Below are 20,284 nucleotides of genomic sequence, written 5' to 3'. Positions count from 1 at the left end.
GATGGCAACACATTGAATTAGGGGCATGGGAACGTACTACGAGGGAATACGCAGACTGAGAAACATTGGATGGAGACGCGGGGGACACGGGCCGTAATATAGAGGTAGAGGGAGACGGGAGGCCGCGGATAATTTCTTCGAGCGTCTACTACGGGAGGACAAAGAAGGTGAGGTCGGAGAGGTTGAGAGTCGATTCAGGGTTTTTGCTGTCCTGGGAAACCGCGGTGCCCAAGATATCTTCCATGGGCACAAGTTCATACACACAAGTATCGAACATCCTTGGAGGACTACAATATCGTAACAAGCTCCTACATTATATAACGGCGCCTCACGTGAGGACGAGCAGAGGTGCGTGACTACGGCGAAGGTGTCTGAGGATTCGGCTCCGGCGCAAGATTGACCTCCCGTGGGCTGGAGCGGCTCGTAGTTGCTGTACCGCCTTGGTCGGGACAGCGAAGAGTCGACAGATACGCAGGCGGCGGCGATGCTGTGATCCAAGTTATATAGATAGACAAAGTCTCGCCCATACTAGCGAGCACGTTGAGATCGACCCCGGGGAAAACGGAGCAGTCTAATCGTCCGTCGGGGAAGAGTTGGAGCAGCTTCTTTCCCGTGTAGGCGATGGCGCATTGATACGGGGAGCTGAAAGGGATGGGGCCACGAAACCACTGCATGTTTTCGACTCCTGCCGTGCTCGAACTCTGAGCAGGCGAGTCCTTGGCAGGCTGGCGCGTCCGGGAGAGGACAATAAGGTGGTAATCAAACTGCGTGGCCGCGTTGTAGAACTGAAACGGAAATCAGCACGCGCAGAGAGTGTCGAGGGCGGGAAAAACTCACGACTTCGTTGCCTTTGAGAATGCGGCCGTACACTGAATCGCCGTACAATGCGGAACGAATGCTAATATTCGTGGGGATGGGGAGCCAGTCATCGGGCAAAGGACTCTTGTCCTCTATATTATCAAAAAGCTCACACGGGCCAGCACCGACTAATCCGCAGGACCCATGAGCACTTGCATCACGGTGCGGCACCATTACTCACGTGTGTTCCAGGACTTGGTGTCGACGACACAGCACGATGAGAGCTTGTCGAGCTACACGCAATATGAGCTAGCGATTATAGCAGTCTAGTCGGTGGTACAAACCAGAGCGATGGTACCTTCCTGTGCAGATTCAGGGCTGAACCTAGGCACAGTCTTCGTTGGGGAACCAAAGGCCCGCTTCCAAAGCAATTTGCCCGCATCGCGGAGGAAGGCCCAAAGCAAGTCGAGTATAGCCCAGACGATGAGTCCCAAACTTGGAGAGTTGAGGGGCTATTTAGAGGACGTGGGCGACATGATGGAGGTAAGCAGAGTATGAGGAGAACGAAGCTTCAGGGGAAGGTCGACGAGAGCGACGGAGGAGCTAGGAGTGAGCGCTTCAACCACTCACGGGTACACCTAGTATAGTACTAGTACTACTACTAGGCGCGCTCCCGCTCAAGAGTTCAAATGTTTGAGGCCTGAATATGGACCTCACATGCAGGGAACGTCGTCGACGGGTGGTGGTTAACCAGATCGTACCGTTCGTCATTCGACGCACCACTGCAATGCATACATGTACGTAATAGTAACATTCACGTTCTTGGGAGGGGAGCCACTAGTCTCCATTGTTCAAATGTGGCATTCTTGATAATTGATTCGATTATTGACTGCCAAGGGACAAGTCAACGCGCTGGACGTGCCTTCAGGACGGAGGAGTCAGTGGCGCCGAGTACTCGTATGGCACAGCACCAACTTCATTCTCTGCGTCCTCGTTAGTGCTGTAAGGAGCGTCCCCTTGTGTGTTGAGTGTTGCGTAGAGTAACCATGGTATTTAGATGTAGAGGAAGTGAACGACCGTCACGCTACTAGTGATTAGTAGATTTGTTGGTGTCGACGAAGGTGGGCAGAGTAACAAAGGGAGAGGACAGCGATCTGGGGGAGGCATGAGTTAGAGCTGCCAGACCCCGCTTGACACACAGACCTACCTGATGCAAAAACCGTGTACCGATTGATCGTGACGCTATCTTCAGCAATGGAGACACGGAGAACGACGACTAGGGGTCCATGGTGAGAGGAAGAGGGATTTCATTCATTTCATGACATCGTCGTCCATAGATCATACCGACATTATGGAGCGACCAACAAACAGCAGCGGTATCTACAGGTACACCATCCAAAGGTATGTATAATGCACCCGAAATGTCGTGAATGTGCAAGCAAGAAGAAACTCTACACGATTTTGCGTCCACGACCACGACATGGTCGCGGTCGCAGTCCACACGAATATACTTACCTTGTTCATGCCGCACGGCGTGCGGTGTCCTTTAAAGTCTAAAATCTACTTAAATGGTGGCCTTGCCGCGGGCTCGTACGGGAGCAGGAGCGCGAGCGCCCCAGAGCCGATGATGAGCCCGCCCGAGACGTAGACGGGCACCGCGGTCTCGAGGTTGGCGTACAACGCGATCACGGGGGCCTATCGTCCCTATGTGTCAGCTGTGCGCGAAGGTAGGGGGAGGCGGACAGAGCACGCACAATGATGCCGAAGATGCGCGTCGCGGTCGCGGTGAGCCCGTTACCCGTGCCGCGGTCCTTGGCGGGGAAGAGCTCGGGCGAGATGGCGTAGAGGACGCCGTACATGATCTGCGCGTCCGTCCGTGGAACGTCAGCGTCGCCCGCGCACGCAGAGCGGAAGGCCGCTCACGTTGCTGAAGAACGAGTAGCCGCAGTTCCAGCCGAGGAGCGCGTTGGAGCTCCTCGCGGTGGTCGACGCGAATAAAAAGACACCCGTGAGCCCTAGGTTACGCGAGGGGGTCGTTGAATAATGGACGGGCGTGAGAGGGGGCGAAATACTCGCCCGCGGAGATGGCCAGCGCGCCCTTGCGGCCGACGAAGCGCTGCTCGACGAGCCACCCGGCGAAGAACGCACCGGGGACGCCGATCACGGCCAAGATGACTTGCTGTGGTGGTAGAGGAAGGTCAGGAAGGAGACGAGATCATCGGGGAAAGAGGACGGACGTTGCGGTACGTGATGTTGTATGAGCTGTCGCCGAATTCTGCGCCGCGGCTAGCTAGGAGGAAAGGCAGGAAACTGTTGTACAGCGTCGAAGCCAAACCAATGATACCTGTCCAAAACCGTGTCAAGACCCATTCGAACCCACGCGCACTAAGGGAACACTTACACCAAATAGCAATAAGCAGTGACGTCGACCACGCAAGCTTCGGCGTTGCGAACAAAGCCTTGACGTGCTCCCCCGTAAACACCGAGCTCTCGCTCAAGACGCGCGTCGCCTTCTTATCCTGGTCTTGGCCTGCAGCATCGAGCGCCGCGTCGCCCGCCCGTTCCAGCTGCTCGACCGTGAGCGAGCATTCGACCCCGTTGAACTTTGCCACGCGCTGCACAACCGCGACGGCCTCTGCATCGCGCCCGCGGCCGATGAGGAAGCGGGGCGACTCCTCGAGCGGGAACACGAAGAAGCGGATCGCCCACAGGAGGAGCGTCATGCCCCCAAGGGTGAACAGGAGGTAGCGCCAGCCCATGTTGCCCGCGCGGGTGCAGGTGCCGGCGGGGGCGGAGGGGTCGCAGGAGAAGTTGGCGATGAGGGGCCATGCGATCTGGAGACGCGAGTGAGCGCGAGGGAGGCGCAACTGGGCGGATGCGACTCACCAGGTCGACGACGAGCTGGCCGACGGACCACCAGATGGAGAGAATGGTGAGGAGGTACTGGTGCGAGCCGGGGACGAAGTCGAGGAAGACCGCGGAATCCACTGGGAGGTTCCCACCCACTCCGAGACCCACCACCGCGAGGAGAGACGCGAGCGCGATGAAGTTGGGCGCGCCGCCTGCCGCAAGACCGAAGACACCCGCGAGGAAGAGCGTGATGTTGAATGACCATCTTTTCGCGATATGGTTGGAGGGTGCAGAGAAGTGAGAGAACGAAATGGACGAACCTCCTTCCCCAGATGTCGCATCCAAGTCCCCAGAAGATCGCTCCGACGAGTAGCCCGACGTTTTGCGCGAGTGAGAGGAAAGGGCTGCTGAACTGGAATTCACTGAGGACGGGGCTCAGGATCAGTCCGCTCAGAAGCTGTTGGTGGGGTGTCAGCCAATCCTGGAAGTACGCCCGCGCGCCGCACTTACAGGCCACACGCTGTCGCTGTAAACAAACGCGAGGCGTCAAACGGAGGAAGACGCGCGAACGAAGAGGACAAACGTACGCGAACCATCCGAAGCCGGCGATCGCGAAAAGCCACCACTGAAAAATTGTAGCTCGTTCGTTCATGTACACGCTCCCGAAAAGCAACGCAGCACACCTGGTACTTCCCCATACCCATCTCCTGCATCGTAGCATTGAGGATCCGCGCCTTCGCTTGGTATACTGGGTCGACGGTTCCGGTTTCGAAGAGATCGGCAGTGGAAGAGTAGGCGGAGGGTACCGGCGTTTCCATATCCTTACCGCCCTTCGTCTCGACGTCGATGGGCTCGAGGCTCTTCTCGCGCATGTCGGACATTATGTGTTGGATGACTTGCGGGGCACGGAGGGGGTGAGAGGATGCAGGTGCGAGGTTTTGAAGGATGCGGGCGGAAAAGGGAGGGAAGCAGTGCGGGGCGGAGCAGAGATAAGTCGAGGTGTGGGACCAGACGGCTCGAGGTGTGAGGGACCAGGCAGCTCGAGGTGAAAAGAGAGGCGGGTCGAACTGGACGTGAGGACGAACGCCTGCAATTGTCTAGATGAGTCGCACAGGTCCTTAAGGGCACTCGCGCGGAGGCTGCGATTGGCCGGGAGGATGGGAGAGCGAATCATGCGGACGAGTCAGCGATGACTAACCCTTTCAAGATGTTGCACCTGCGCGGTCATCGCTCGGGAGTCGGGTGGCCGGTGTCACCTCCCATCACAAGCGACTACAAAAGTCCCAGTGAAGTCAGTCAGCCGAGGTGTGTGCGGGATTATGGGTCGTGGTATGGAAGAGCGGTGATACGCCGTGAAGCCGATGCGGGGAAGCTCACGCTGTTCCTCAAATCTCAGAACGGCCTCCAATGAGCTCTGGAGGTTTGCTTGCGTACCCGGCATTTATGCTGGCATATGAGCGAGTCTGATGTACCGGTCGGCGACATAGTATAAGCCCTTGTCTATTGGGTTCTCTGTGCCTCACACCTACTGCCATCGGTAATCTTCGGCCCGGTGATCAGGCGCCGACGTGTGAAGTGAAGATCAGCGATGGGCTCTGCCAGTATCTTGCTATGTCCCACCACAATCCCATTTACTGCTGCCCCCTCAAATTTCCAATGCCTCGAACGTATCAAGCCAGACAAGTGTCTCATCACCGACCTCAAGCAATGGCCTTCGCTTTATAAAACAGCGGCTCGAAATTACCAGCGTGCGCACTGAGGGCCCAAGGCCTGAGGCCCGAAGCGGTCATATTCGAGACTACAAAGGTATGTGTACATCTGCACCTCTCAAAAACCCGAAGGAGACAAACATTATTTATCCCTCTCCTTCGACAAGCCGCTCCGAGGCGATGGCTGACTTGAGTCCCCACCTTTAGCGGCGACCGGGACTCCACAAGCTGTTATGTGAGCACTCCCAACGATCCACATAGACGTCGGGACAGTTTTCTCCCGCGGTGTTGTCTACATATCACTCCCTGCAAGACCGCAGTCGGACTGTGGGCCTTGGCCTGACTGAGTTCTCCTCTGCTTCGACGTTGGCTGATTGAGCTTCATTCATCCAGGGTCGACTACGGTCTGCTGCTGTACACATCAACGCTTATCCTGTTCTTTTGGCGACCGTTCGCAGCTTGCTGTCAAATGGGCCTGCGTACGGCATTCCACAGGGAAAGTAGAGTTCGATCAAAGTTGGAAGACACCGCCCGCGGTGAGATTTTGAATTCGCACGTGGCTCAGGCAGTCGTGATTAGATCTCCCACAGCACTGACCGCATGCATAGAAATCGCAGTGTGGTCCTAAACCATTACTTCAATCTTGGGCTGTGCGAAAATCGCGGAGTTGCGAAGCCTCCTTCCATCTCCGGATCTATCAACCTCTTTGCAAACCCCGCCTTCCGATCTCCCTCGTTCGAGTCTCGTCATTTCAACTCCGACGTCCAGGAGCGCCCTCTCTCCCATACCATCACCTTCCCCGCTGCGACCTCAACTGCCCATGCCATCTCTCGCTCGCTCGCTCTGAAGCCGACATCACCACCACGGCCTCCCGCGGCTTCCCTGCGCCACCGCGAACGAACATCAAATTCATCTGCCGTCGACTCATTCCACCCAGCCTCACAGTGCACGCCGCACGCCGCCCCTACCGTCCCAATGCCCCACGTCTTGTCAGCTTCACCAGCCAATGGACGGCGGACGCTCCCCGGCCAGACCCCCACACTCGGGATCCCTGATCGCGCCCTCGAGACGGCCGGCGGGACCCGCCAAGCGACCACCACGCCCGTCGTTCCTCCCAGCCCGCCGCCACCACGGCGCAGAACCACCCTCGCCCCGCACGCCGCAAGCGGTGCAGCCCACGACTGGCCCCGGTGCGCCCGCCCGCCCGGCAGCGACGCGTGCGTCCGCCATACCCGACGCCGCTCGAGTCCCGGCCACGGCCAAGCGCGTCCGTCGGACCGTCGAGCACTAGCACCTCGGGATCCGGGCACCGCAACTGCAACCGCATCGGAGCGCCCGCGCACTCGCGAGCACCCCGGCCTCGTCCGCGGAGCCCGGCCGCACCACCGACACGAACCGCGCGCCCCGGAGGTCCTCCGCACCGCGGTAGCACCACGCACGCCCATATGTGATGCCACCCCCGCGCGCGATCCCGGCGACTCTCTCGATCTTCGCGCGCGCGGCGCGTCCCTCTGGGCCTCCGTGGCCGACGTACCGAACTCGGCACCCCTCCGGATTCGCCGTCGAGCGAGGCGCGCGCCTCGAAGCCCGTGCGCGGTTAGCATGCCTCTCCGAATCTTCCGCGGGTCGCAGCTTGTATGCCCGCCTCGGCCCGTTCATTCAAGGACCAACAGCGCCACACTTGCACAACACCCGTCTGTCCTCGCCCGGGCCCGCCTGCTCGATTCCGAGCCCGTCCGACCCCGCGCGGACCGAGGGCGCTGCGCACCACGGCGGCCCGCCAGTGCCCGCTCTGCTCGCCCGAGTGAAGCCCGGGCGACCCGAGGCCAGGCGGAGATCTAGCTGGATGCAAAAACCGTCTAGACAATGGAGGGGCCGAGGGGTGCGGTGGGTCGGTCGCAGTCTCTCCGACCGCAGCACGCACCGGCTCTCGCTGACGAATCATGCGCAGGAGGCTCCACTCTGCTCAATGCCCTGGCCCCTCGTTCAGCAAACGCGCCACACATGCGAGTCTTGGTCGGCCTCGCAGGGTCGCAGGGCCGCCGCGGCGCCTGAAACCGCACGCGAGGCTGCGTCGCGACTCGCGGACCTCGCTCCGGCTGCCACCGCGCGCTGAGCGCTGAGCGTTGGGTTAGGCTGGGCGCCGGGGGCGGTTAAAATACAAGGTCGACTGGGCCACCGACCCCCGGGTCGCGTCTGTTCGGGTGCTGGTATGTCGGCCGCGGCGGGGTTCAGCGTGGCGTGCCAGTATGTCCCTGACTATTTTTTTCTCTCGGAGGCCGGCAGGATAGCGCGAGGGCCGCTGTGTAACCCGCTCGGCGCTGTGCGCTCGTGGTGGATGCGGGGCCGGACCGCGGGACCTCAACGCCAACGATGATGCCGGGTGCTGGGTACCGGACGTCGGGTTCGAATGCACCCGTGCGTGGCCGCCGGTGGGCTTGTTTTTTTTTGGTCGTCCTCGTTTAACGCCCTCGATGGTAGAGCCCGATGGTAAACGCGCATTACAGGCAGTGTCCTTCGAGTCAGGCCACCAAAGCGGGAGAAAGGAGGCGTCATCGGAACAGATTTTTACGCGGAGGTACGGAGCCAAGCCCTGGAAAAAACAAACGGTCACTCTCCTCCGGTCGCGCCGACCATGCCCCGGCGGGACGACTTGACGCCAGCGCTTCATCGGACTGCGTACATCCGCTCCACCTCCGTCTACAATTCATAAATCATACCCTCTGAACGCTCGCCGGGACGGGGGTCTGGAAACCGCATCAGCTCTCGAACCACGTCAACCACATCGACCTGAGGGCCACGCTCATAATTCGAAGCGCAGGCGTTCCACAAACCGACAGTCCGAGTACGCTCGCCCAATCCAACCGGCCGGACCGCGCGCGATCCCCGGAAGATCCGAGTCGAACCCAATCGCTGGCAAGCTCCAGCGCCCGCCGTTTTCTGCCCGCCGAGGCGCTGCGATTCATTCAAGCTTCCTCGCCCGGGGAGCCCGCCGCGGTCTGTGTGGGCTTGAGGGCGTGCGGGCGCGGTCCGCGGGATCACGCGATGCATCACGTTCAACCCATCAGCCCAACGTCAAGCTCGAAAGATTGGAGCGCACGCTCGACGGAGCTCGGAGCTTGGCAGGCCGCAACTCAGGCGGGGTTGAGACTCTGGCAGCCACGGCCATGGGTTTAATCAGCCACAGGCTCGCCGGACGCGCGTGCCGCTGCTGACATCAATGTGCTGCTCGTGTGCGTTCTTTTCGTGCTCGAGGCTCTGGTTGCTCGCAGCTCACGCGGCCGCTTTCGTCGTGCGCAGGTGTAGAGCCGGCAGCGAGCGAGCGCCTCGGAGTAGCGTCCCCACGCGCGAGCGACATACTTTAGCGCATCGTGCACAGCATCCGAAGTGGTGCTCAAAAGTCAAGCTCGCCATGCCGACGCCGGCCCTTCCCGCCAGGCGTCCGGTCCCGCTCAGACTGAGAGTCACTACGAGGCGACGCCGACCGGTGCTCGTCGCCGTCGCCGCCGTCGTTCTGTCGACCCCGAGCTCCGATCCGGCTCGCGAGTGGGTGGCGTGGCGGGGGGACTCGCGTGCGCCTGCGCACCTTGCCTTGTTCTGCTCTGGCAGCGGCCTGGACTCCTGTCATGCATCCGCCTGTCGATCGATCGGAGGTGGCGTTTGCCGTGCCCGCTGCCACACTATGTCCAGTGCAACTCCTCCGTCGCCGACGTCCGTCCCGCCAACGCCCACGAGCATCTGCCTCCGCGAGCGTCCCCGTAACGCGTCGTCGTCGTCGTCTTCGTCCACGCGGCCGTCGCGCTCTCGCCCTCGGGATGGAGACACGACGACGTCGCTGCACAGGCCGCGCTTTCCCTCCGCACGCCCCCACCCCACCACTTGTCGCGAACCCTCGAAAATCACGCCTCGGACACTGCATGTGCATGTACGAACCCCCTCGTGAACCGCACCGCATCTCGCGGGTATTTTTACCAGCCTTCCCAAGCTGCGTGCCTCGCGCGTCCAGCGAACGGCGCCCGACCCGGCCGGGGTCCCACCGCGTAGCCCTCGATCGGGCACGCCGCACCGATCGAGCGACGACGGCTGCACGTCCGCCGACGCCACCGAGAGAGCCCGCCTCGATCGCCGTCGCCACGCGGTCCGCGTAAGGCTAGAGTGCGTTGTCTGTCGTCCCTCGTCCGGGCTCCTCAGGTGCACGGGGCCGGAACGCACCTCGGCCGGCGGGCGTCCGGCGTGGCTCCGGAGTGGCCGGCATGCACGAGCCAAACGGCGCGCCGAGAGGGCCGCAGGAAAAGGAAAAGGAAGGCACGGCGGGCGCAGGCGGGGCGCGCGGCGGGGAGGTTGCGTCGCGGTGACGTCACCCGCGTCTTCTCCCAAACCCGACTCAGCTCGCATAGCAGACTGCCCCTCTTCTCCTCGTACGACCCGCAGACATAGCTTCTGGATGAAAGGGCTCCTACTGGACCACGATACGCCTTCTGGGCGGCGATCGCGAACGTCCGGACGTCCAAGAAGCCGCGAACGCCAATTCGCAGGGCAACATGGACCGCACCCGCGCGCTTCGCGTCGCCCACAGCGGCGCCTCTGCCCGTCCGCCGTGCTCTGCCCACGGGCTCGGACTCGGAGGCCCTCCCCAGCCCCCCGGGATGTCGATGGCTGATCGCATCCGCCCGAGAAGCGTCTCGGGCGGACGCGCGCGCGCATCGCGAAGGCCGCGGTTCCTGGTGCGCTGTTTCGAGGACCCTCAGCGTATGTATGGCCAATTATGAGGAAGGGCGGAGGGGCCGGGGCCGCGAGAGAGCCCGGATGGTTAAACGTGCGCATCAGCGGGGAGCTCGCCATGTCCGCGCGCGCCGACGTTCATTTGCGCCTGGGCGCGGGCTGCGGCGGGACTTGGGGTATTACGAACGGCCCTGTGTCGAGAAACGGTGGAGCGGACGGGTGACGGCACGGACGGGTCGCGACTGACCCATCTCCGCGGGTGTGCGGTGGCGTGCGCCGGGGAGCCTCGAGGCGTAAGTAGACGGCTTTCCGTCGTACGTCACGAGAGCACGAGAGCGTGCGCGATGGATGTCGGTGCGTCGGCGGCGCGAGGCTTCAACACCTCAGAGTCAGTCTCGGGACACGACAGCCCCGCCGCGTCGGAGAGGCGGAGAGGAACTCCGACGTCCGAGGGCCCATGGAAGGAGCGGGCACGCGCCGACGTCGGGGCTCGCCCTTCCTCGCTGAGAGATAGAGATTCGGATTTCGCACCCCGCCTCGCGCCGTTCGAGAAGCGATGGCTTATTACGTCCTTGAGAGAAAGAAGCGCGGCGAGCATCAAGCGGGCGAGCGGTCGCCGGTTGATCAGTGCGGCGTGAAGGACCCAACTTCGAGCACAGACGTACGGGCGTTTGGGGCTGGGCCTGGTGCCCACCCCGGCGGGAACGGGAAAGGCCGACGTCGGGCTTGGGCAGGCTTGGGCACGGAGGGACGCACGGAGGGATGTACCGCTGTTAATTGCAGGCTTGATGGGCACGTACTTGACGTGGCAGGCCGCCGGCATCGCGTGCCAGGCCGGGCGGGACGGAGTCGTGCCCGCTTGCCTTGGAAGGTGGTGTTGCACGGACGGTGCTGCGTCGGCTAGCTAGTACATGAAGGCGAGCAAGTACTTACGGGGAAGACTTCTTCGCTGTGAGGTTATGTAAAGTCCGCGATCACGACTTTATTATTATTTTATTATTATTATTCTCAACCTATCCCCGTGTGTCACAAAGGGTGCACATGTAACTACACGACTAAGGTACTATCCCGCGTTCGTTTGACGCCCGCGTGGGCACGGGACCGCGCCCGCAGGCAGTTGCGGACTTCAACCCTCGGGCCGAAGGCGCCCGGCACCCCCTGATGCGAGCGCGCGTGTTCCGAGACCAAAGTCCACCGAGAAAAAGTCCGTGCGCTTCTTGGCCCCCGTACCTGAGTGCCTCTCCTTGGTTATCCGATAGATCCCGGCGGCCCCCTTCGATCGGTCGCGGCCCGTCCGCTGTTGCACCCGTCAGGAGGTCGGAAGTCACCCCGTACTTCGCAAGCCGCTCACGCTTTGGAGGCGGGCGGCTTGGGGGGCGAGGTCTGAGCCGCCCGCGCGCCGTTCTTCGGCCGGCGGCGGGGGCAGGTGGGGGAGTAGGCGGGATGCGCACCTGCGCAAACCACGCACTTCGCCACGTGGACGGTGGGACCAGGGCGCTTGGCGAGCGCCTCGTGGTGGTGAGTGTGGTGCGGGCCGGCGCAGTAACCGCACGCCGGGGGCGCACGGCACCGGACGGCCGCGTGCCCGAACTGCTGGCAGTTCGAGCACTGGAGGGGGCGGTCGGGCACGCGCGCGAGGGTGCACGCGCGCGGGCCGATGTCGAAGAGAAGCCGCGACCCGTTGAGGGCCCGCAGCGTCTTGAAGTCCTCATCGTCGACTACGTCGACGAAGAGGGTGGCGGTGGTGGCGTCCGCGGCGTGGGGGCCCCAGCGGACGGAGGTGGTGGTGTCGGGGAGAGTCGCGCGGCCGTCGGACCACGCAGTGTCGCCGGAGCGTTGGACAGCGTCCCGGAGGACGTCGAAGGGGGAGAGGGCGACGGAGGCGCCAGCGGCGTCGAGCGCGGAGCACTCGACGTGGTGGTAGAGGACGGACACCCGGTTGACGTACCTCGAGGCGCGCAGGGGCGTCGCGAGGAGTCGGCCGAGGGCGTCGGCGAGGGCAGTGGCCTGGGCGTCCCAGGACACGGGGGCGTCACGGGGAGCGGCCGCGGGAACGACCGTCCAGCGCGTGCGCGCGGGGTTGGAGGAGAGGCGGTCGATTTTGAAGTCGACGGCCCGGCGAAGCACCTCGAGGCACTTTGCGTCGCTCGAATCCACCGGGGCTATGGTGGGGGGATGCGGGGCGGCGTGAAGGTATACCAGGCGGGCGGACCCGGCTGGGCGGCGGCGGCGAAGCGCGGCCAGCGTGTTTTGAAGCGCCGTCGGCGCGGCCTTGGCCGGGGCGACGGGAGCAGTGGCGGGGGGCGGGGCAGGGGCCGTGGGTGCGGCGGCTGCCGCGGGGCGCGCGACGAAACCCTTGCGGGCCGCGCCGGTCGCCCCCTTCCCCTTCCTCTTGGCACCGGCGCGTGCAACCGTCGCCCATGTGGGCTCGGGGACGCTGGCCGGGGCCGCAGGGCCGGGGGCAGGCTGGGTCGGGGCCCCAAAGGGCCTGGCTGGGAGGGCCGCGACGCCAGTAGGCGCCGCAGGCGTGGGAGGTGGGGGCACAAAGCCAACCACGGGGTCGGCCTCGAGGACGGGGGCAGGCGGGGGGGAGGCCGGTGGCGTCGCCTGGAGGAGGGGGGCGGGGAGGGGTGCGGTCGGGGGAGGTCGGCCGGGGTGGTGTCCATGGCGTCAGCCACGTCGGCGGTAGGTGTGGGGGTGGGAGCGGTCGCCGCAGGGGTGAGCTCGCGGTGGTGGACGTTGGCCTCACGGATGGCCTCACCGACCACGTCGCACAGCGTGCCGTACATCGTGGTGATGGCGTTGAAGGCCCCGTTCGAGTACTTGGACCCGAGTGAGGCGAGGCGGGAGTCGTAGTCGGCCGCGGCCGCGTCGACGTAGGGCCCGGTGAACCCACCAACCCGGAGGATGGTGCGAGCCAGGTAGCGGAGGAGGTTGGGGAGCTGCCGCTCTTCGACGAGCGCGGCAGCGATGTCGGTGGAGGCGGCGCCACAGAGCTCGCCGTCTTCGTCCTCCCAGGTCGTGTAGTCGTCGACCGGGGTGGTGGCTTTCTTTTTGCCCTTACCTTTCTTGGGGTAGGGCGACATCGTACGGGGGGGTAGGGTAGGGTGGGGATTGGTGGTAGACGCTGGAGGAGATGGTGGTGGTACGAGGTCAAGGAGGGATTCCGCGATCACGACGCGAGCCCCCCCCGCGGACGGCCAACTTCCAAGGCACGTGCGCACGGCGGGTCGGAGGCCCACGGACAGACGTACGGCACGCGGATTTGCGGGCCGCCGTCCAAAGTCCGTGTAACGCGAGGGCGGACGGTTCTGAGCTTCTCCTGGCAGCCTTCGCGATGCACGCGGCCGTCGACGCGTCTCGGGATTTTGACGAACGCTGCGTCGGATCCGCGGCGGAACCCGTCGGTCATTGCAGCCGCGGATGCGGTGGGGGAGGTTGATAGATGGACGCGATGGTCGAAGACTGAAAGTTGGCGGAGCACTGGCGCGGCGGGCGGGCACGTGCGGGCAGCCAGTGGGAGACGGGATCTTGGAAGTTGGAAGGGCCCTGCTGCCGCGGGACTTGTGCGGCGGGCTGGGGCCCTGGGCGTGATGGGCCTGCGAGTGTGCGCTTTGTCAGGGGGAACTCTGTTTCCGGAGGAGCGCTGGGGGTCGACGAGAACCTTGAGCTAAGTAGCGACTTTTGAAGGTTGAGAATTAGTTGAGTGGCCGACCCCCGGCTCGACGGCATGGGACGCGAGGTGGGCCGATCGCAGCGTGCCCGAGCCCGCCCGACCAAACCGCGATCATGGCGGCGGCGGCGGCGAGTCTAGTGTGTTCGTGCGGACTTCGGGACCCGCGAGCTATAGTACACTGCACCTTAATCTTACTGGTCGCGCGGTCCGCCACTGCCGCCGCCAACTCTCTCTCGAGTCTGGTTTCTCGCTGACATGGGGATCTAAGCTGGAGCTTTATAGCCAGCCACATAGCTCGGGGGCGAGGGCGAGCCCAGTGCGACTCGCGCGCAGTGCTTCCGCACCTCTGGATCCATCCAGCGCTGGAGCCTGCGTAGCGCGCGCCCGAGGGAGAGAGCTGTCCCGGGAGAAGGCCCCGGGACGAGAGGGCACTAAGCCGCTCCCGGCCCCGCCAGGCTGTGCGTGTACAGGCCGCGAGGGGGGCCGAAGAGCTTGAGCTTGTGTCGCGGCCGCGAACGACCGCCCGGGATCGCAGAGGCGGGCGCGGATCAGCAGCGTCGCTGGCCGCACTGTCTGCACGGGGGGTGGGAGGGGATGGGCTGGCGCCCGTGCGAAGCAATGTCACCGCGGAGACGGAGGCGGGTGCGGGAGAACTTGGGTGCGCGCAGGCGCGGGGGGAGGAGGAAGGCGCGGACGGGAGCGGGAAGGTTCGCGGTCTGCGCACGGCGCGCGTCTGCGCGTGTGTGCAATGTGTGATGTGCAATGTGCCCTGGTCCGCGCACGTGTAGCCGTGGATGTTCTTCCCCCGAGAACACAGGAAGGGGAGAAGGTGGGAGGGATGCGTACGGGAGCCGTGCTCTGAGCGGCGCTGGTGGCCAGGAGGCCTCGCCGCAGCCGCACGGCGCGGGCGGCTGCGGGGACGCCCGTTCGGGAGGATCGCCGGCGCGTGTGGGCTCCTCGTACGTGCGGCCGACGAGCACCCCGTGCGGGACGCGAGCACAAAGCGCAAAGCACACAACACACAGGACGGCCCACGGGAGAGGACACAACGCCGCGGGCCACGCTCGCCGCGAAGGAACACCCTGTGCCACCGGTCGTGGGACCACAGGGTGCGAATCGCGCACCGGCGTTGCGGCGTGCTGCTCGGAGGGCGTGCGAGGCCCCGGTGCGCGCGCGTCACGGGCACGGGCGCGGGCACGGGCTCGTCAGGAATAAACCGTCGATGGGGCATTGGGTGATGGATGGATTGGTAGGTCTGCCAGGCATGGGCAGCCTCCGAGCCCGGCGGGGGAGCGGGCACGTCGTGTCCGATACCGAGGGCCAGGAGCTTCGAGGCGTGGGGTAGCAGAAGCTGGAAGAAGGCAAGCCTGCGTGGCACCGTGCGAGAGAGCAAATGCACACCCCCGTGCGGGCTCCGGACGAGCGACATTTGGCAACGAGCGAAAAAGGGGAGAAGAGAGCTATGCAGCAGGAGCGCAGCGCGCAGATCGCGTGGAGCTGGACCGTCGAGCTGGCAGGAGTTTGGGTTGAGGGCCCGGCGGTCGGTTGGAAATGTGGGCCAAGAAGGTTCGCGCGGGGCTGTCCGCGGCCCTGGCGGCGGTGCGGGGCGCTCGCGGGCGGCGCCGTGCAGGCGACCTCGACCGACGGCGGGGCGGCCGGGCAGGTCGACGTGGGTGGTGCGGGCTCACGTGCGCGGGGAGGAGCACTCGATAAATTGCACGGCCGTGCTGCCGTCGCGCGTGCGTGCGCGGGGTACGTATTGCTTATGCTTGGAGGCATCACCATAGCCACGCGAGCACGCGAGGGTGCAGTTGGCCATGTGGGCCAGGCAGGCTGCAGTGGAGGTGGTGGCCGTGCTCAAGACCACGGTTGAAGGTGGCGGACAACCGAGCGTGGACTCGTCGTCATCGACAATTGAGCGTACATGAAGGCGTCCGGACGCGCCACTGGCGCCGAGGGTCGAGGACGACGAGGGCGGGGAGCCATTCCTGGAACGGATGGCGCAGCCCAGGCGAGTGGAGGTGATCGGGTGGAGAGATGCGCAGATGGCGGCGGGAAGGGGCTGTTCGTCCGCGCTGATGCAGTCGCCATGATGATGGCCAGCCACGGCGCACACGGACTCTCGGTCGTGCGCGCGCTGGGCAGCTCGCGTCTTGAGGCGTGAGGCGTGAGGGATCGGGAACCTCGCGCGAGAAGAACGCGGGCGCGGAGAGCCGGGGGCGCGCAGGAAGCGCGATGGTCGAAGGCGAGGGCGAGTGATGCGAGCAGATGCGCCGTAAGCCGTGTGGGGAATCTGGCGGATCTGCGCAGGGCGATCTGCCAGCGGCAGGGCGCAGGAGGAGGACTGAGGCAAGCGCGGCTTCATTTCGCGCGTTCGCGACAACGTTGGAAGAAGCGACGCGACGGGCGGAAACGTGCGATCGAACACGGATTTTGCGGACCCAGCGCGCGCGTGCATCGTCGACGTCGGCCTGCCACCTGGGGCTGCGCGCGTCCGCCGCCGGTGCGTGCGGCCGTGGTGCGCTGCCCGCCCGCGGAGGGTGAGCGGCGGGGCAGCGATGGCGCGCACGACGGATGGCGGTGCGGTGATGGCGAGGCGGGAGGAGGAATGGAGTCTGCTCAGGGCGCCCTGGCGGCATCGGCGCTCCGGCAACCGGCGCTCCCCCGGCTGTGCGCCGGGCCACTGCCGGGCAGGCGCGAGGGCCGGGATGGGCGCCTTGGGTGGAGGCCATATTGGGGACGAGGCCGGGGCCGGGACGTTGCTTTTAATCGAGGGCGGCCTCTTTCGTACTCCCGTCTCCGTCTCCCCCGCCCTCGTCGCCGCTCGACTCGGCGTCCTTCCCCTCCCAACTCTAGAGCCGCGCTCGCCAGAGTGTGCGCCGTAATCTGTTCGCCTCTCTAATCTCCCCATAATCCTTGTTTGCCACGCCTGCCCACCCACATATATTCGAGCCAACCCAGGTCAGCGGCCCCGCCCTCCTAATCGATCTCTCTGCCCCCCCGCTCACGCTTTGCCCTCCCTCCTTCGCCACAGTAATGTCCGTATCACCCTATCCGCACGCCCGGCCACACCACTGACCACAGCTGCCGTCCCCAGTTATAGGCTAACGACTTGCAGGCGCACACGCTCTCTTGTATCATCCCTCTCACCTACGCACCATACTCCCCGTATAATGGAAGGCCTCGTCTCCCAGCACCCAACAGCACACCAGTTCGCCCTTCCTCTCGACGCACATTACTCCTCACGACCATCCAACGCCTACTCCCCCAAGCTCCTCTACCCATCCCACAACAGCTCCCCCGCCCACCTTTACGACCAGTCTTTCGCCCAACGCTACCCCTCCACCTCGCAACACTCTCTCCAGGTCCAGACAGCCCACCCCGCACCCCACGAACACGAGCTTGAAGAGCACACCGCCCACCCCGTACGCACACACGGAGGCTCCCAGGAACCCGACGACAGCATGGACATGGACCCCGAACACCAGCAATCCATCGCCGATGCCCTCACCGACAACCCTGGCCCGAATGGCGGCCTCAGCCGGCCACTGACCATGCAGGAGCGCGACATCCTCTCCCACCTCGACCGCCTCAAGTTCTTCCTCGCCACGGCGCCTTCGCGCTGGAGAGACGACGGCTTCTCCGGCCCCGATCCCTCCACAGTACCAGCCGGCCACCCGCACAGCGCGCATCCGGCCCTCAACCGCTTCCTGCTCCCCAACTCCGAGTACGTCTCCTGCGTCCTCTGGGGCGGCCTCTACCACATCACCGGCACGGACATCGTGCGCGCGCTCGTGTTCCGCTTCGAGGCCTTCGGTCGCCCGGTTCGGAACATGAAGAAGTTCGAGGAGGGGGTGTTCTCCGACCTCCGCAACCTCAAGCCGGGCGTGGATGCCTGCCTCGAGGAGCCCAAGGTGAGCACCGTCCCCTCCGCCTCCCGCGCCCAGCTCGGGGTCCGTTCGATGTCGGCCCACGATTGGTCGGAGGGAGCCTGATCGCAGATCGCGATGGGCGGCTCGGACCTCCGATTGAGCGGATTTGCGGCCCCCGGGGGACTGATGGGGCTCGATGCTGACCGCCCGCCCTGCAGTCGCCCTTCCTCGATCTGCTCTTCAAGTACCAGTGCATCCGCACGCAGAAGAAGCAGAAGGTGTTCTACTGGTGAGCTTCGCATCTTTCGCACCCGCCTGCGGGATGCCCAACCTTATCTCCGTGTCCGTCCCAGGTTCTCGGTGCCCCATGATCGACTGTTCCTCGATGCCCTCGAGCGTGACCTCAAGCGCGAGACCCGTGGAGAGGAGCCGACGACTGCCGTGGTCGGTGAGCCCGCCCTGTCGTTCACGTACGACCGTAAGCGGTCCCTGTACGAGCAGTTCTCCAAGGCGTCTGGAAACCGGGAGGGCGAAGGCGAGCTCGAGGCCGCGTCCGCCGCGCGGACGAGGCTCAGGCGAACGCCGATGACAGCGACAAGCCGTGTCCGTGTCCGAGTCAGACCAGTCCACGTCCGACGCGGACGACAGCAACAGCGACCCCGGCTCGTCCTCGCGCAAGAAGAAGTCGATGAACACGCACTCGCCCTTCTTCTCCATGTTCTCGCTCTTCGAGGGCTCCCCACTTACAAGCAGCGCCGCAAGAAGGTCCCCAAGGGCTCCCGCAAGTCCCCCACCGCGCCCGAGATGCACCACGCGCACGGCCTCCACCGCGGCGACGAGTTTGGCGTGCCTGCGAACGGGTACCACTACCGCGAGCCGCACCTGGACCGCTTCGGGCGCGAGACCATGCGCCTGAGCGCCGGGGACATGTTCGTCGGCCAGGCCCGCGGCGACTACAACGGCCAGTCCAACCCGGACATCGTCGCGAACCAGAAGGAGCGCCAGCGCCGCGCCCTCGAGGCGAACCCCGTCGCCGGCAGCAGCAAGCAGCAGCCCTACGGGCTCTCCGGGCCTGGCGTCACCGCCGAGAAGCTGGTCTTCCAAGGGCAGAACGACATGGCGGCTGCGTACGGCATGGCCGCCGCCGCAACGTCCTCGACCGCGGCCGCCATGGGCTTCGCCAACCAGCAGGCCGCGTTCGCGCAGCAGCGCCTCGACCACAGGTCGCAGCTCGGCCCGCGCCACACGTACCCGGTCGTTGACTACACACAGCATCACCCTACCCACGCGGAGCCGACCCGTACGTCTCCGCGGTCTGGGGGGCCGGCGGCGAGCAGCAGCTCGCGGGCGCGCCACGGTCCAAGGCGTTCGTCTGCCCGCTGTTCTCGTGCGGGCGGATGTTCAAGCGGATGGAGCACCTCAAGCGGCACCTCCGGACGCACACCCTCGAGCGGCCGTTCCAGTGCGACCGGTGCAAGAAGCGGTTCTCGCGCTCGGACAACCTCACGCAGCACGTCCGCACCCACGACCGTCGCGACGCGGCGTCGGCGTCGGGCCTCCCTGCGGCGGAGCCTTACGAGATCGAGGAGCCCGAGGAGGGCCTGCTCGACGCCGAGCTCGGGGACGCGGACGACATCGACCAGCAGCTCAAGTACATCCCCGGCGTGAACGGCATCACGAGCGTCCAGATGTGCGAGGTCGAGGTCCAGGGCCTCGTCCACGACGTGCAGGGCGATGAGGAGGGTCTCGTCACCACCACCGGCGCCGTCGCGCCCCTGATGGCGCCTCCGACGGAGATGACAGGCCAGGTCCAGCAGCCGCAGGGCATGTACGCGACGTACGGCGCGCCTTCGGGGACGGGGCGACCACGGGCTCGCCCGAGTCGCAGTGGGCGAGCGTCGGCCAGCACCAGCAGGCGCGCTCGCAGCAGCCGTCGCCGGCGTCGTTCGCGCGGCTCGACGCCTCCTTCCACACGCACCCGTCGACGGACTACATCACCTCGATCTCCGCGCCGTCCCACAAGCTGACCTTCGACCACGGCGCGCTCTACCCCCCGGAGATGCAGCAGCAGCACGGCGCGGGCCCGATCCGGCGGCACCGCAGCGCGACGCCAAGCATCGCGCGCTTCGGCGAGAGCATCCGGCGGCCGTACTCGGCCGCGCTGAGCGACGCCGGGGCGCGCGCGTACCACCCGTACGCGCACGCGGCGACCGCGACGGCGTCGACGCACAGCAGCCCGATGGCGTACACGGTGCCGCTCGGGTACGACGGCGCGCCGCGCGCCGCGCACTCGCGCCAGGGCTCGGGCAGCGGGGTCGAGATGGCGCACATGCTCGCGATGGACGGCGTGGACGGGTACCCGCAGGCGCAGCAGCAACAGCAGCAGCAGCAGCAGCCGATGCAGGGCATGTACCGGACGGACTCGCCGATGCAGTACTCGGCGTACGACTTGCAGCAGACGGCGCACCAGCAGCAACAGGAGATGTACGCGGTCGGCCTCGTGGACGCAGCGGCGCAAGCGGCGGCGCAGTACGCGCCGCAGGTGCCGGTCACGACGGGCTACTACCCACACCCGCACCACTCGCTCTAGGGCCGCCCCCGTCCTGCGTTCCTGCTCTGCGCCTACCGCCCCGTTGCTATCGCCGCCCAGGCACATA

General features: G+C 65.1%; 4 protein-coding genes across 4 annotated transcripts; 1 reads left to right on the top strand and 3 right to left on the bottom strand.

Annotated features, from left to right (window-relative positions):
- Positions 1-356: 356 nt before the first annotated feature.
- Positions 357-1,646, bottom strand: BXZ73DRAFT_81092 (uncharacterized protein; the record flags this gene model as incomplete). The annotated part of the gene is made up of 7 exons (XM_048023424.1): positions 357-487; positions 530-785; positions 838-950; positions 1,040-1,091; positions 1,143-1,310; positions 1,429-1,498; positions 1,579-1,646. 7 exons carry the CDS (start codon positions 1,644-1,646, stop codon positions 357-359), a joined length of 858 nt encoding a protein of 285 aa, XP_047873303.1.
- A 712-nt stretch (positions 1,647-2,358) lies between these two features.
- Positions 2,359-4,520, bottom strand: BXZ73DRAFT_92503 (MFS general substrate transporter; the record flags this gene model as incomplete). The annotated part of the gene is made up of 11 exons (XM_048026378.1): positions 2,359-2,493; positions 2,553-2,660; positions 2,722-2,813; positions 2,875-2,977; positions 3,036-3,142; positions 3,200-3,632; positions 3,685-3,913; positions 3,969-4,105; positions 4,159-4,174; positions 4,236-4,273; positions 4,332-4,520. 11 exons carry the CDS (start codon positions 4,518-4,520, stop codon positions 2,359-2,361), a joined length of 1,587 nt encoding a protein of 528 aa, XP_047873302.1.
- Positions 4,521-11,579: 7,059 nt separating this feature from the next.
- BXZ73DRAFT_3838 (uncharacterized protein) lies at positions 11,580-11,966 on the bottom strand (the record flags this gene model as incomplete). Its single annotated transcript, XM_048018178.1, has 1 exon — positions 11,580-11,966. A coding segment is annotated over one exon (387 nt), but the record flags the coding sequence as incomplete, so codon positions are not given.
- A 4,962-nt stretch (positions 11,967-16,928) lies between these two features.
- BXZ73DRAFT_105844 (STE like transcription factor-domain-containing protein) lies at positions 16,929-20,217 on the top strand (the record flags this gene model as incomplete). Its single annotated transcript, XM_048016404.1, has 7 exons — positions 16,929-17,669; positions 17,846-17,916; positions 17,981-18,230; positions 18,282-18,850; positions 18,900-18,927; positions 18,992-19,455; positions 19,524-20,217. 7 exons carry the CDS (start codon positions 16,929-16,931, stop codon positions 20,215-20,217), a joined length of 2,817 nt encoding a protein of 938 aa, XP_047873300.1.
- Positions 20,218-20,284: the final 67 nt, after the last annotated feature.

Source organism: Epithele typhae (genome assembly GCF_022376455.1).
Source record: "Epithele typhae strain CBS 203.58 chromosome Unknown BXZ73scaffold_72, whole genome shotgun sequence".
Taxonomy (NCBI): domain Eukaryota; kingdom Fungi; phylum Basidiomycota; class Agaricomycetes; order Polyporales; family Epitheliaceae; genus Epithele; species Epithele typhae.
Note: the sequence above shows the minus strand (reverse complement) of the source record. Positions and strands in the feature narration are given on the sequence as shown.